This window comes from Antedon mediterranea, chromosome 4, assembly GCF_964355755.1.
Source record: "Antedon mediterranea chromosome 4, ecAntMedi1.1, whole genome shotgun sequence".
Taxonomy (NCBI): domain Eukaryota; kingdom Metazoa; phylum Echinodermata; class Crinoidea; order Comatulida; family Antedonidae; genus Antedon; species Antedon mediterranea.
The window spans coordinates 34,277,010-34,294,704 of record NC_092673.1 but is presented as its reverse complement, the minus strand read 5'-3'; the positions used below and the strand labels follow the sequence as shown (position 1 = coordinate 34,294,704).

The window sequence follows — 17,695 nt, the reverse complement described above, 5'->3', positions numbered from 1 at the left end:
AAAAACAGACAGCATTTTAACAAAAGGTAAACCGAAAAACTTGTTTTATCGGACTAAATACTACATCCCAAATATTATTGAAAAGGCTCAATCTCCAATTCAAATACTGCATCCCAAATGTTTAGATGTAAAGTCTATTGAGAACCTTTCCAACACTTCTGTGTTCACTGCTTAATAATGCATTCATTCGACGTAATCTTCAAAGAATAAATTTTGAACTACAATAACACGTTTGCATCTTTTGACATACTTCATTATTGTTTGATTGCCTTTTGTTGGTTTTATTCTAATATACGTGAAGTCATTCCATTGTAATATGTCGGCTACTTTCATCGTGTCGCTGTTATGTACAGCAGGCTACGACGAAACTATAAGACAATCTACATTGTTGTTGTCGATGTCTTCTGAATTAAAGGTGTAAGCTTCCTTTAAAATAAGGTAACCAATTACTTACAGTTATCAGTCATTTAATCAATATACACAATTTCTTCATCTGGTTCAATACGCTGTAGGCGTTCTTCCCCTTCAGCTATTCTTCTTTCCAAATCCTTGGTCAAACCTTCTAAATAAGAAATTACCCCTTCTCTCCTTTGCAGTTGACAATTTAAATTTCTTATTTTTCTAGAAAGTTGTTTGTTTTTTGTCTTCATTTGAAGAGTCTTCCATCATCCTTAGTTTTTTTTTGTCAAGTTCTGACTTGTCACGTTTCAACTTGAGACTGCTTTCATCTACAATTGGCATTGCATCTTCTTGTAGTAAGCCATGCTTGCTGCCCATTAGATGCCATACAAATTGCTGAACCTTGGCTTTACACTTTCGTAAAGGGCATGCTTTTTACCCTTTTTGGGCTCCTGGTGAATTTAGAAAATAAATAACATTTGAGTTGAAATAATACTGTCAAAAAAGCAGACTACCCCAATTCCTGTCTAGATTTATGAGTGTTGGCAGCTGTTGCACTTGTAAAAATCGTGTCACGACATATCACTTTCAGTCCATCCGAATTAGGTCTTGCAAAATGCCTCCTTAAGAGTGTCATCCATGCGTGTTCAGAGTCTGGCTTTTTACTTCAAACATCATCTCAGCTACATCGCCACATTTCATTGTGCTTTCTTTCAGTGTTTTCCCCGTCTAGTTAAGTTCTTCTAAAAACGCTTGTAATTTGTCTGCCACATCAATAAAGTTTGCGCCTAATATTTAATTTATTAATTTATTTAAAATTTAAACAACTAGAAGAGTTTTAGAGGGTGGGTGTATTGCTGAACCTTGGCTTTACACTTTGGTAAAGGGCATTGTCTTGTACGCTTTTTACCCTTTTTGGGCTCCTGGTGAATTTAAAAAATAAATAACATTTGAGTTGGAATAATACTGTAAAAAAATTCTGCTGAGGCAGAATACCCCAATCCCTGACTAGATTTATGAGTGTTGGCAGCTGTTGCACTTTTAAAAATCGTGTATTAATTGATTTAAAATTTAAACAACTAGAAGGGTTTTAGAGGGTGGGTGAATTAGGGGCTGTCGGCGGTGTCCTCATTGTATTTTCTTTAATGAAAAAACAATGATTACAATCCAATCGGCCTTTAACAACCATGATTGGGTACCTAGCCCATGGCACCTGTGGCATGACCAACCTATGGACACAAAAGTGACAAATGTGAAGTCCGCAATATAATTTAATAACTTTCACGTTTTCATGAGTTCTCTATTTTTGAATTTCTGTTGCAGATAATAAATTTAGGATATGATTTGAAGACTCAACTACAAAATAACCTAACCTGCAACTCCGGTTGCAGCAAGTGGGTGATTCGCCTGAAATTTAGGGTTTCGGCAATGAAATGTGAACATACAATTTGTTTTGCATCCAACTGATGTCCCTCGTCTTCAAGATTCTGGTGAAATGCTATTAGTTGTAAATATGCATCTACAGTAAAATGAATAATAAGAACATTCAAGAAACATCAATGAAAATCAGTTGCTTATTCTTAATTTAATCTGATCCTAAGACAGGACAATGATAACTCTTTACCATCTTTTTTAAATAATACATTTTATTTGCTTAATACTTTGAACAATGAGTTAAAGTTTTTATGACACTGTGTCATTAAATTTATTGTTAGAGCAGGGGCATGCATTCACTTTCAGTCTTATAGACAGTTGTCGCCACCATTTCTAAATTTTCGTTGCAGATAATAAATGTGTCTTCAACGTAATCGTCAAAAACATGTTTGCATCTTTTGACATACTTCATTATTGTTTGATTGTCTTTTGTTGGCTTCATTCTAATATACGTGAAGCCATTCCATTATAATATGTCTGCTACTTTCATCGTGTCGCTGTTATGTACAGCAGGCCACGACGAAACTATAAGGTAATCTACATTGCATTGATATTGCCCCATTTACATGCAGTTGGTTAAGATAAGCTCTATCCTATGTATACAATACAACGGATAAGAAATGAATAAAAAGAAACCGGAAATATGTGACGAAAAGAAAACTCAAAAGAAAAGGGAAGATAATATAGATTGGTTGGATGATGAGTTGTTTAAATTTTCCCAGCCTTTTGACGTTCTGCAAAAAGGTTCCACCCACCTTTCCTGTTGGTAGTGGTACATACCAAAATGTGTACCATACGCGAAATGTGTACCCAACTCGAAAAGAAGTCCCCTCTGTGGTTTGCAAAACAAGGAAAATGTTGCCAAATAGTAGAATTGTGTAAAATATATTGTTCTATAGTCTGTCTGCTTTATTTATGTTTTAGCACGGATTGTCATAACCAAAGTCTGCATGTTCCATGGGTTCCAAGAACGATATAGACTCTTCTATACTTTCTGCAGTGTGGCTCATCACGCTTTGGTGAAATTGAAAAGAGCATTTTTGGCAGCACTGCCTGCATTTTTTCTAATTATGTCCATCTTTCTTTAAAAATTAGTTCTTGAAATAGGTTTATTTTACTTATAGTTGTCATATTCTAAAATATTTACCTGAAGTGCTATAAAAAACAAAAGTGTTGTTCAAGATCGACGTAATTGTGGGTCCGTTGGTTTAGAGGCATGCTACACTCGGATTTACCGAAATAAAGACATCACGACGGTGGGGTTTCCCTAAACGGTCAGGAAGGCAACTATTGTTAATTATGTCTATGTCAGTTATTTTATTGTGAACCTTTAGATACAAAATTGGACAGGAATAGGAATGATCTATGGTGAGTTTTAGTGCGTTGAATAAATTATGTACAGTGTTGTCTTGTACTTGGAAATTCCTAATAAAAGGTTATATGTATGAGGAGTTAGATGGTGAAATAGGCCGAATCTTAACCATTGATATTTGATGTCCAAGAACCTTCCATCAACTATCTGCCATTTTATTAAATGTGCTAATTCAGTTAGTAGTTACTCAACCTGGTTTATTGGATTACTTGGAATTCTGTTGAGTCATAATAAAATAGCGCCCTCTATCGACCGTAGGTGGCGCACTTTATATCGTAGAGCGCGATGTTCATATATAGAGGGCGATATACACATAGAGGGCGTACTTTACTACAACGTATTATAGGCTAGTCGTGAGTATCGAACCGTTTATGTACCACCGCAAGGGGGAGCAGTTCATTTCAAAATAGACGATGGTGTTGATATGGGATGGTTGGTAATGGTTGTTGGTAATAGAATAAATTTTTTCGAAAATTGAGGTACCATGTAGTGATGTCATCATAATAGAGGGCGCTATTTTAAATAATGTGGTTGGTAGCGGTAGATGGTAATGAAATAACTTTTTCGTAAACAATATTCATCATCGTGTGAACTTTATTATATTGATATACATACATAAATATTAAACATATTTTTTTTTTTTTTGTATTTTTTTATTTTTTTTGTTGTTCATCGGTCCAAAATCCTGATGTGGATTCGCACTCAATGGATCTTTTCTGAGCAGCTTTTAAAGACTGAAACGCTTTAAATTGCGTGTAATGTAATTTCGTATTTTCGTTACATGCTCTAACATGTGAACCTACATTACGTTTTGTGTATATCTTACATTTTCTACACTGGTGGAAAATATGAAACGGTGTTTTACAGTTGCCCAACTCGTTAAAGTAGCAGTTAGACTGCAATAACTTTTCACAGTTTTCTAACAAGCGTCTTTGTTTAATCGATTCGTGTCTACTGACAAAAGACGGATCTCCGTGATACGGAGTGATTTCGTCTGAATTATTTTCTCTTAAAAACTACTAAAAAACTAATTAAAAAATGAGATATGTCCTCTATATCTCCAAAGTTGCATAATGAACAGAGACCATCATTATCCACGGTCCATTTACTTAATTTAAAATTTAAAGGTAGAGAATTGGAACGGGCTTGAAATTTAAGACGGGCACCATTAAAATTTGTTTTATCAAGTTAAAATTGTTCAAGATCCGGCTTTGATTTTAACTTTGCATAAAAAGATAGCGTCGATTTAGATACAAGGTCCTAGACCATTGATTAATATTACGTTATCTAAAATATTTTGTTTCAGTAAATTAAACAAATTCTCCATAGTGCAATTTTTAATAACAAATCTACAGAAAGTGGTTCGTACACAACTATGGAATTTAAACCGTAATTCTTTTGTGTTGTAATTAAGCATTAGTCTTGTACAATACAGGTTGGGCCATCGTTTCTCATTCAACCCGACTATACGTTCAAAGAATTTTAGTTTGTAATATGTTATGAGATACGGTTAAGGGTATCCATCCTAAATTTTCATTTAAAGCCACTTTGGGTGTATACGCCGGTGCTTTTAAAATATATCGTGCCATCTGCATTCAAATCATCATCAAATTAATCATCAACAAACATGTCACGTCGTTACCAGTCTGATCATTATATCTATACTGTTGATATTAAATACTGTTAGGGATACCGAAGCATTTTCAAAAGACATTGGACTCAGTTGAGGTTGAAATGAATTATAACAACTTGTAGTAAAGCAACTAGAATAAAATAATCGCTGTTTTCCCGTGACAACCTTTTAATTTTCCAGGTCAAACATCTGTAGCGTTAAATAAAGGTTGGTTTTAAATATATAAAAAAATATATATTTAATAACAAACATTGAAATGATGCAAGTCTATTATTATTATTATCATCAAATCATCATCAAATTAATCATCAACAACATGTCACGTCGTTACCAGTCTCATTATATCTATATTGTCGATATTAAATACTGTTAGATACCGAAGCATTTTCAGTAATTTATTCATTATACAAAAATACAAAAACCAATGTTTAAAGGGGAGGTATGAAGGAAATTTTTTTTTATATGTTTGAACATCCCTCCATACCCCCCCCCCCCACCACCCCCTTTTGATTCAAGTGATACATATTCAAACGACAACAATAAGGTACATTTTTTAACATTAGAAAGAGTAATTGCATTTTCATCAATAGAATTGTCGTAAAAAAAATGTTGAAAATCTATGTTTTAATAATTGCATTATTAAACGCATTGATCCATTATGTAACATTTTTTACGGCACAATCGTCTTAACCAAATGCAATTAACACTATCCTATTTTGTATAATTTACACTTTATATTAAAAAAACAAACAAACAACTGTTTTTTTAAAAACTGTTTTAATCAGCATTTCTTAATGAAGAGGAACTTAAATAACATTCAGAATGGAGTGAGAGTAGCCGCAGATCCGATCCGATAGTGATATTAGTGAGCGTAGATGACGGGCTACGTTTAGGCTATTATCTACGCTCTGCTGTAGTTCGTAAAATCGATCAGCTGTATTTGCTTTGTGGGTTAAGTGGGAGGCCAAAGTTTCCCTTAGAGTAGGGTCCCGTCTCCTCAACGAAGTTGTGTAAAATTTACGCAACCTCGTGCAGCTAAACGTACTCCTGTTGCCTGCACTTATCCAAACCGTTTTCAGCCGTTTGCTAATGACAGAACTTGAGAGTTGTTTGCCATCCACAAAATTAGTGAAGGCGTAACGCGTCTCGCATTCGTCATTAACACACGGCCGAATCCATTGGATAAATTTCTCAGCCAACCGATAATCATCGTCCAGTAGACGTAGTCTTGTGTCTAGCTGCTAGGATCATCCACTGGGTTCCTCTTTTCTCGGCATTTAGAATCTTTTTGCAAGTGAGATTCTTTAGACAACCGCTGCGTTGGCCGGAATTTAATACGAGCAGCATCATTATATAATCTCTGACTCGTACAAATTCCGACTCTTCTTCCTCAGACTTGCGCAGAATTTCTAAAGCCTGGACTTTTGCAGGGTTGTTGCTACTGGTAAGCAGGTGGAATTCGTCATGACGAAGCCTTTCCTGCATATCAGTTGCAACCACCTCTGCGTGCCGAACCCTTTTCTGCCGACCAAGAGCCGAGTTCCATTTCTCGGTCTGCAGCAAAAGGCCAGTGGCAAAATCCTGAAAAGTAGCAACTTTGGCTAACCTTCTATATGAACCAATGTACACTAGTGTAGTTGAAACCGATATCGGTTTCTTTCCATCTAGTGACTTTACATGTAAATTTGTAAAACACTCGCGCATTTTGTCAGCATTTACCATACCGTCCAAACCACCAACAAGTGAGGAAAGCCTGTGGAGGCGAACAATATGTTGCTGAGCGTTCTCCTCCTCTAGGAGTCCTCCGACCATGTTGGTTAGGTATTTCTTAAACCTCTTGAAGCTATCGTATAGGGCGACTCGTTTATATGTAGAAGGCGCTTCTTCTTCCGATAATGATTTAGCTGAAAGAACAAAAAAACATCATACAAAATGTTTAATTTGTTGTACAATAAGAATAAATCTTTAGTAATTATTGTTTTTATTAGATTTCTCAATATTTTATTCCATTATTTTTTAAATATTTATTTAGGCACATGGCCAAGGAAAGCCAAATAGCCACCTTTTCTGAACTGGACCCTGGGATTGAAAGGTGAGCACCTTAGCCACTAATCATACATTAATTGTAATTAATGTTAATGGCTAGAGTAAGAAGAAATTAAAATGGAAACAGAATGGTCAATACACCAGTATCCTAATGAATTATTATCAGAAAATCCAAATTTTGTATATTCTGTTTAAGGATGTTCGTGGAGTGAAATATTGCCACTGGACAACTAAACTTATTGAAAGAATTTTTAACAGATTCTACAACAAATAACATTAATGTATGATGCAGTTTAAAATAATGACTATTGTCATTTAATATTTATAGTTTAATGATTATAGCCATTTTCACGTAAGCGTGTCCTAGCAACACTCAAAAGAACTAAAAAACCAAGAACGGTCGCTTAAAATGTGTAAATATTAACAGTCCGGCTCAATCAACATCATTATTCTCAACTTCAACGATTTGGTAACTCAACGCAATTCAATGATTTGGGATCTGAACATGGTAAATTTTAAAGTGTGCACAAGAATTAAATTGCACCCTCTATTACTTAGTTCTCAATATTTCTTAATAATGATCTATTGAATAAAGGATTGAAAGACTAATCAAAATTAATACAACATACCTTTATCAATTTTGTGAAATTGAGTGAGATGCCTTCCAACTCTTGCTCTTTTCATGCTGCATCCCGGAAACGGACAAGAGTCGAGTTCTGACTTGTCGCGTTTCAACTTGAGACTGCCTTCATCTGCAATTTCCATTGCATCTTCTCGTAATAAACCATGCTTTCTGCTCATTAGATGCCGTACAAGTTGCTGAACCTTGGCTTTACACTTTGGCAAAGGGCATTGTCTTGTGCGTTTTTTACCCTTCTTGGGCTCCTGGTGAATTTAGAAAATAAATAACATTTGAGTTGAAATAATACAGTGACAATAAAGTTATGATTTTATAATTTAACATCTGCACAATTCGAGTTTCACTCTCTCCACTGTTCTAGGTCTTACTAAATACCACCCAAGCCCTATCAAGTCCCAACAAACCAACCCTATCAATTATTAGTATAACCATTATTCATTACATCGACAATGTATACTGTTAATGACCTAATTAGCGTCGCTCTCCAATAATTATTAGAAATATAAAATTATCGATTGAATAAGCTGCGCCCCTAATTGTATTTTGTAGGACATTTACGGAATAGTATAAAGTGTAAAGTAAAAAATGTTAAAATAATGGATCAATGCGTCAATAATGCGATTATTAACATACATTTACAACATTTTTGACAATTCTATTGATGAAATTGTTAAAAAATGTAGCTTATTAATATTGTCGTCTACATCACTGCTACTGCTACTGCCAAACATATCGCTACCACTATCGGACTCTGAATCGGATCTGCTGTCGTCACTAACACTACTACTGCTATCCATCTCAATCTCTTCTTCACTAAGAAATGTTGATTTAGGCTAGTGGTAAAAAAATAAAAACAGTATAAAATAAAATTGTTTTTCATTTTTAAACACTTATAACATGCCCAAATTTAGGTACAGTACCCAAACTTTATTCAAAGTATTTAATGGTTTGCTTATTAGTTAAACTAACCTACAGTAGCTAATCTTCATTAAAGTTTAGCTACAGTAGGTTATAATTAATTTACAACAATTAAAAAATACAACAGAAATATCTTATCTGCCATATCCTTGAGTCTACTCCAGTATTCTCTGTGTATTAATGTAGTACTACTGTAGTAGGTGTGACTAGAATGAGAGTTTTTTTTTCTGAATTGAAGTTTTTGTCATTGAAGTTTCTTGCATTGACCAATCAATGAAATAGATCAAATTGACCAATCACAATATGTAATATGTCTGCTACTTTCATCGTGTCGCTGTTATGTACAGCAAAGCACGACGAAACTGTCTTTTTTGTCGAGATTTCTCTCTCTACTTCAAACAATATCTCAGAAACGTTGTCACATTTCATTGTGCTTTCTTTCAGTATTTTCTTCCAAAAACGCTTGCAATTTTTCTGCCACATCAAGAAATAATAATATACAGTAATAACTTGTTTTATCGGACTCTATCTCCAGTCTAAATACTACATCCCAAATATTATTGAAAAGGCTCAATGTCCAATTCAAATACTGCATCCCAAATGTTTAGATGTAAAGTCTATTGAGAACCTTTCCAAGACTTCTGTGTTCACTTCTTATCAGTGACAACTTTCTTTATCAGACTCAATCTCTTCCGTTAATAAGCAGATATTCTTCTGGGAAGAATATCTCATAATTTCTTTACTACAGGAGCTTCTCCACAGACATTAGTTGTCAAGGTTGCTTTTTCTGGGAGGCATACAGTAGATATTCTTCTCTTCTGTGTTGTTCTGTGCAACAGTGTTGGTACCTCTGCTGCATTTGGATCAGTTGATAATTCAAAGTGTGTTACTGTTGTAATCCTCATATTTTTGTTAAAAGATCTGTAGCAGTCTTTAATTTTGTCAGTTTAGCAATGTCTAATAAAAGATGAACTGTCAATGTAACCTTTATCTTTACAGATATTATGTTCTGTACAATGTTTGAATGCACCCTTCAATTTAGATAGTTTAGTAGTCTCTAAAAGAAGGTTTACCCAATTTCTAGTGCATTAAATAAATCATTTGCTTTGCAGTTTGGTCTTGTAATGTCCCCTAAGGTTAGATGGTCAAATAGGCAGAATCTTAACCATTGATATCCTGCACAGCCATTGAGTGATTTTCTAACATCAGTAATACTTCTCTTGAAGCTCTCAGTAGCATCCTTCAAATTAGATATTTCAGCAATCTCTAATAGAAGGTAAACTTAACTTTCAGTAAGTTTATTAAATAAATCATTTCCAGTGATTAAACGATTCTGTGAAAAATACATATAAAAAGGTATTTGTCTTTTTAGGTTGAGAATAAAAATACAGTTACTTTTTTTTTTATCTTAAGTAGAACTTTTAATATAATACAAATATTTTACATTCTATAATATGTCATTGTGGTCAAATAGGAAGAATCTTAACCAAAATGGGATAATAACCAGTGCAAACATTACAGTTAAACAAATTATTAAAAGTCTTTGCTTCCTCTTCAACTCCTTTATCGCATCTGCTTAGGTTGGGTAGCAAATTATTAAATCATTTTGCACCATGATCAAGCACTGACTGAAACTGTGGAAAGAAATGGAACCTTTGGATGTAAAGTCTGTTGAATTCTGATGAAGTAAACCTTCTCAACACTTCTGTGTTCACTTATAAAGCTTTTAGTCATGCCGAATAAATAAATAATACAGTATATATCCTTTATCTTCTGGTGCATGGAATACATCATTAGTTCTTCATATTATTATGTTTCCTACAGCTAAATGATCAAACAGGAGGAACTGTAACCAAAGTGCTACTTTTTTTTATCATCTCAATATTAAGTAGAACTTTTAATATAATACAAATATTTTACATTCCATAATATGCATATTTAATATTATTCACAGTCAATCTCTTTTGTGTGAATTTTTGTCCAATTCAAATACTGCATCCCAAATGTTTAGATGTAAAGTCTTTTGTTGGCTTCATTACACGTGAAGCCATTCCATTGTAATTAATTAATCATATTTAATATTATTCACAGCAATCTCTTTGCTAAATATTTTGCAACAACCTTTATTACAATCTTGTGCATTAAAAGAAATTATTTTCATTATGTCTCCTACATTCAATTAAAAACAGCATTTTAACAAAAGGTAAACCGAAAAACTTGCTTTATCGGACTCTTATCTCCAGTCTAAATACTACATCCCAAATATTATTGAAAAGATGTAAAGTCTATTGAGAACCTTTCCAACACTAATAAATTTTGAACTACAATAACGTGTTTGCGTCTTTTGACATACTTCATTATTGTTTGATTGTCTTTTGTTGGCTTCATTCTAATATACGTGAAGCCATTCCATTGTAATATGTCTGCTACTTTCATCATGTCGCTGTTATGTACAGCAGAGCACGACGAAACTATAAGGTAATCTACATTGCTATTGTAGTCAAATTCTGAAGCTTCCTTAAAAGGCAGAAGCATGCTTTGCCTGTAACAGAAAACATATAAATAATAATTTTTGGGGTTTGGAAGCATTTTCCTGCCTAAAAAAAATAACAATAGTTTGTAAAACTATCATGGAGCACGCCTCTAGTTCGTTGATGACGACCTGTCGAATATAATGATTGTTGCTGTGTTGATTCTATATGAAAAAATATATATTCATATACAATCATGACAAGTGAAGTACCTTTGATATTATTGTCTTTCTCATCTTCCCGACTTAGCATATGAATGTAATAATTTTTCTAAGTAAGCTATTACCATGTCTTTTTTGTCGAGATTTCTCTCTCTACTTCAAACAATATCTCAGAAACGTTGTCACATTTCATTGTGCTTTCTTAAAGAAATTTCTTCCAAAAACGCTTGCAATTTTTCTGCCACATCAAGAAATAATAATATACAGTAATAACTTGTTTTATCGGACTCTATCTCCAGTCTAAATACTACATCCCAATTATTATTGAAAAGGCTCAATGTCCAATTCAAATACTGCATCCCAAATGTTTAGATGTAAAGTCTATTGAGAACCTTTCCAACACTTCTGTGTTCACTTCTTATCAGTGACAACTTTCTTTATCAGACTCAATCTCTTCCGTTAATAAGCAGATATTCTTCTGGGAAGAATATCTCATAATTTCTTTACTACAGGATTCTTACCTTCAAAGGTATTTGTCTTTTTAGGTTGAGAATAAAAATTACCTGTACACTACTGTGTTCACTTCTTATCAGTGACAACTTTCTTTATCAGACTCAATCTCTTCCGTTAATAAGCAGATATTCTTCTGGGAAGAATATCTCATAATTTCTTTACTACAGGAGCTTCTCCACAGACATTAGTTGTCAAGGTTGCTTTTTCTGGGAGGCATACAGTAGATATTCTTCTCTTCTGTGTTGTTCTGTGCAACAGTGTTGGTACCTCTGCGGCATTTGGATCAGTTGAAGAAGAAGGTTCGGAAAAAAGCGCCCTCTATTAAATCAGTGGTAAAAACATGTCCAAACAAAATGCCCTATGTAAAACTTACTGTGTATAGTACACTATAAAGAACAAACAGTATTAAAAATATTAATACAGTATAAAACAATTAAATTTAACATGTAAATTAACACCTTAAATGCCAAAAAGATTGATATTTCTGCTTTTTGTTATGTTACACACATTCTCTGTACCAAAATTCAATCGTTTACTTTTTATTATGCATATTTTGACACAAACTGTAATTTACGAACTTGTTCCTAAAGTAATAATATAAAATCCGTTCTGGACCGCAAATATTTACATTTTTAAGCTACTATGTATGTGTGGTGTTTGACAACTATGCAAGTAAAATGGAATTCCCAGAAAAATGGCTACGCGACGACTGACATTAAAGTTTTAAAATGTTAATAAATAAGAGTCAAGTGTTTTTTTATATCGTAAACACATGCACAAACCAAACTAAATTGATAGTATGGTCATCGTAGCTAGCCTTTTTTGCAGTTCGCGATCAACTTTTGTTTTTTTCAAAAACACGTGCAGGGTGCTCTCCATGCACTCCAGCAGTGGGGATGATGATCTCTAGCTTAAGCCTAGACTAAACGGCCTAGGCCTAGCTAAACGGCCTAGCTAACGGCCTAAGAATAGACAACTTTTAAACTATAAATAAATCGTGGATCGTTTTTAATAAGCTTTGCTTTATTTATGAAATAATTGTTTTGGGGTAGTTTAATAAATTAAGAAGATAATAAATTAGTAGGTACGTAAAAGTTTTATTATATTACTGATGACGTCATCGTTCGAACGGCGTTCGTAAAATAGAAGGTTCGTAATTGAGAAGTGTGTAAATGAGAAGGTCGACTGTAGAAGGTTTACTTCCAGTAAATTGTAGTTCATTGAATAAATCATTTCCATTCAGTGATTAAACATTTCATCATTCGTGTCTGAATCGAATATTTTAGGTATTTTGGAAATGCATTTTACGGATATTACAAACTGATTGCTCCTTTAGCTTTTTCTTTTTTTTTTGACATTTTCATGGTATTTGCGATTTGCAATTGTATTTGCGACGTTCTTCCAATTGTGGTAGTTTAGCAATTTCTAATAGAAGGTTTACTCCAGTAAATTCAGTAAGTTTATTAAATAAATCAAGTGACTAAACGATTCACTGAAAAATACATAAAAAAGGTATTTGTCTTTTTAGGTTGAGAATAAAAATTACCTGTACATTATTTTTTTGATGCATTAGAACTTGAATTACTGTAGATCATTCCTACTAAAATCAACCTCCGTAGATATTGCTTAACGATACCCTAAGTTTGATCTTTTTTTTAAATCTAATACAAAATAAAGAATTTAAGTACAAAAATATAGTACCTTATAACTATGTTTCGCGAATGCTCTTTGCTTTCTCAAGTAGACTGGTGCTGTTATTTTTAGTCTGGTCTAACATCACCTGTGTGTTGTTGACAGCAGTGATGCAACAAGAAGACTCTTATTATCACAAACAAGTTTATGGAATGGCTAGAACATTATGGAATAACAAGTGATTACATCAGTGGCAGTCATCATCAAACCTATATTTGAGAAAGATTTGAAGAATCATTGACTAACAACTAATGTCAACCTGTACAGACCAATAAAATTATGGAAATTAACCTGGATAACTATTTGAAGTCAACAATCGCATGATATCCAATTAGTGTAACTCACCATCTATGGTAACTCTTGCACATAAGATACAAAGATGCTGAAACGTAGAGAAGATGATTTTATTTTTTTTTTAAATCAATAGATCCGATGAGCCTTGTAATTATTGTGCTTTGGTAGTCCTACAAAAGGCAACTTCAAACAAAAGAAATAATTGAGAAGATTCAGCGGTGTTCTATTATTTTCATGGAAACCCTCGAAACAAAGACTTTATATACCACATAACTAAATCCAAAAGATAAAATGGAAAGTTGTGGCTGCATTAAAGTGGCCTGTTAAACTGTGACCATATTTATATTGGAGAACAAGAAGTAAAAAAGAAAACACCAGTTTAATATCTCAACTTGCTTATCAATCAATCGGACATAGATCATGCAATTCAACTCAACCACAATGCAAAATTAGAACACTCAAATTACCAAGAAAGAAAAAGCCAGGTTTGAACAAACAGTGGAACGACATGGTGAAAGGTCAAGAAGATTGAAAACAAGGTCACCTGTCAGCTTTAGAATGTGAATAGAGCATTTGCAAAACATATTTTTAATTTATATATTTTGAGTTATTATTTTTTATAGGATCAACAAAAAAGAATATCAAACTTGGATTAATGCTAAGTAATCTTTAAGAGAGGTTGATTTTAGTAGGAATGATCTATGGTGACCAAAGTTTTAGTGCATTGAATAAATTATGTTCAGTGTTTTCTTGTACTTGGCAATTTCTAATAAAAGGTTATATAGTACACTATATAGCCTTCATCTTCTTGTGCATTTAATCATTTGCTCCATTCTTCATATGAGGATTTTAGGCTTTGTCACTTAACTTAAATGTGGAATATCAAATACTTTTGTAATTGATTCGTTTAGAGTTAAAATAAAGCCATTTTCAATGGCTTCAAATTACTTGGTAGTTGACTTTGTCCTCATTAGTTCTGCAAAAGTCAAAAACGACAATTCTTTCCCCATTGTGAGCAAATAAAACGTTGGCGGTCTTATTGTTGTTGTCTTGCCAAAGTCGACTTGCCTGTACACCTCCCTTGCTTTCCAAAACCTAGTGTTCATGGCTAGGGTGGATCTCACCAGCCATGTACACTATTCTCTCTTGCCACTTTCTATCTTCATCTCGTTAACAGGATCAAATCAGTATCACCGTGAACAAACCTATATCCGGTATTTTGTGGCTCCTTCCAAGGGTCCATTGAGGTGGCAGATTAGTATTACTGTACCTGTACCTCAATAAATTTTTATTCAAGTTCAAGAGAACTTGATAATGTGTCCTAAAGGTATGTGATCAAATAGGCAGAATTTTAACAACCTTGGTTGTCTTCCATTCTCTCCATGCTGTCTTTATCAACCTGAGTCAAGATCAAACTTTCTGGCTGGTACTGTAGAATCCTTCAATTCTAATATTCCATCAACGTCAATTTACCTAATGATATTCATTCAACATCACAACTCTTCAATTTAGATAGTTCAGCAATCTTACGAAGAAGGTTAACTTATTCTTTTAAAGGTAACAAACCTACTGTAAGATCTAGTACATTGAATAAATCATTTCCTTTAAATTGTATCATGTTATGTTTCCTAAAGTTAGGTGGTCACATAAGCAGAATCTCAACCATATACAGTATGCAGGCAGTCTATGCAGTAAATTAAACTGAGTATAATGGTGACATCAATGAAAACCCAAAAAGACTATGTAGTTACTATGCTAAAGGGAAATTTATTTATGCTGTTGAATTACTCTGCCACGTTATGTGGTATGATATGTGAGAGGACATATATCCATTCGTTGGCACTCTCAGTGCACTTTTTAAGGGTTCCCTTTTTCCTTCCTGAAGAAGCCTATGCATGGGGGATGTGCAGGTGTTTTGGTGATGCCACCTGCCAGAGATGTCACACGAAATCCATGATTCATTTGCTGTTCCACCACAAGGTTCAGCCTCACATTTTTTATTGTTCCTTTTCTTCTTTCTTGAAGGAGTCTACGCATAAGGTAAACTCGCATAACCTCTGCATTGGCCTGCCTTAATGCATTTGGTAATACCCTCTTAGTTATGGCCCATGTATTCTGAAAAATACTAAATGTACATAAAAGAATAAGAAATGACTATATTTGATTTTAATATCAATCACTGCTCAGTGAGTTTGGTAAATTGCAAGTTCAGCCTCACACTTTTTAAGGGCCCCATACACTGTCCGTTTATTGATTTTTACTTTACAAGTTATATTGGCTATACTGTTACTGCTACTACTACTATACTACTACTATACTACTAATTTATTAAAAAAACAAAAATCCTCTACATGGTCGTTTCGCAGATGAAACTTCTTCTTTGGCCACCACCACCGCATTGTATTCGGATCTGGATTTTTCGACGCTTACTATGAGCGGTACGTCGTCGTTGACTTTCAAAATTAGATACGGATGCGTGTTACTGCTCTATCAGGATCAGAACTGCATAATTCACACACATAAAACACTGAGAGTAATATAAAAAAAGATTTATTTCTTTCATATTTTAGAGTTATAATAAAGTAAATCATAATGTATGAAAAAGGTTATTAAGTTGAAAATGTAGCAGATATATTTTCATGTTTCGTTCTGCTCTGCATGCGGGATGTGTGTGTCTTCTACTGACTGGCTGACGTTCATGATTTAACGTTACCGCTCCAAGAATTTACTACAATACATTGTTTGTTGTAATATTGATGTTACTATACCTTTCAATGTTCATAAATGTTAATATGCTGGTGCTTCCTATTCCATCTGTCTTTGGTACAGTTCTTGACCATTCATTGATTGTTTCAGAATTTATTACCAGCATCGAACCATGCTCCATTTTTATGTTCACCGGTTTAATGGGGTTTTTTGTACGGTGTTCGAATCTACAGATTCTAGTAGGTCCAAGAGACATAATGCATACAGGACTTGTTTCGCTCCTTTGTACATTATTAAGATAGCATTCCGCTGAATCCTCTGCTCTTGTCAAAGTCACCATAATGTAACTATGACCAGTCGCAATGTGTATCCATTCACGCATTTCGAGTAGAAATTTCGGCCAGTAACACAGAGGACTTCTTGTTGTATCGTCGATGTTTGTGTGAACTCCTATTTGGAATGACAACTCCAAATCACCGTACGCTGCACATGTAATGTGATCTACTTCACTGATCACATTGCGTAATTTATATATAGAAGTGAATAAATGTATTTTCCTACATTTAAAAAAAATAGTGTGTGCTATCCGTCTATGTAGCAGATGTACACGTACACATTTCACGTTTCCTTCCGGTCTGCATACGGTGTGTGAAGGAAAACCGAAATAAAACTCATCTTCTGACTGACTGACGTTCATGATTACTATGTCATTGACGAAATTGTACACTGCATGCAGCTGTTCAATTAACGCTTGATCTTGCTTTACCGATTCCAGTCTAGCTAGTTTCCTTGGTCCTTCGATGGTGTTATATTCATCAAGTTTGCGTTTCAGCTTTCTTTTGCATACTGAGCATGTGAATTGTAGTGCATTGCTGTTTATTCCAATGCATGCTGGGTGAAAAAGAGAACTGCAATTCGTGCAGCGCAACATTTCTGGGGATGCTGGTTTTCTGCAAATGCAATGCACTTTTGAGGTGATCATCTTTGGACAGTCGGCTATTCTAGTGCCAGTGACTGCTAAACTACGCAAATCATTCTTGCTAATTGCATCAACTAGTTTAGCTCTTAGCACGTTCTCCTGTTTCTCAAATGAGACCAGATCCGGATCCCCCTTCTCACAAAGTATGGCTGCAAACGACAACCTTTATTACAATCTTGTGCATTAAAAGAAATTATTTTCATTATTTCTCCTACATTCAATTAAAAACAGCATTTTAACAAAATTTTTGTTAAGGCAATGTCAATTAGAAACAATAATCTGAAATGATAATAATTTAGTTTAGTTTTTATTTATACATAATTTTTGAAAAACAAAATAAAAAAGACCATTTTATGATTTTCGAAAAAACTTGTTAA

General features: G+C 34.0%; 1 protein-coding gene across 16 annotated transcripts in view; it reads left to right on the top strand.

Moving 5' to 3' along the window:
- Positions 1–17,695, top strand: part of LOC140047394 (uncharacterized) — a 65,354-nt gene that overhangs the window by 26,299 nt on the left and 21,360 nt on the right. For 8 of the 16 annotated variants that reach the window (XR_011844935.1, XR_011844939.1, XM_072092405.1 and 5 more), the window contains one exon: positions 6,871–6,930. The exons of 7 other annotated variants lie outside the window; for them this stretch is intronic. Coding sequence is in view for 6 of the 9 variants with exons in the window: in XM_072092405.1 (XP_071948506.1) it covers positions 6,871–6,930 (60 nt within the window). In the remaining 3 variants the exon portion in view is untranslated. Of the gene's footprint in view, positions 1–6,870; positions 6,931–13,766; positions 14,245–17,695 lie in introns of those variants that run through there. One more of the 16 variants, XR_011844941.1, reaches the window with a different exon arrangement.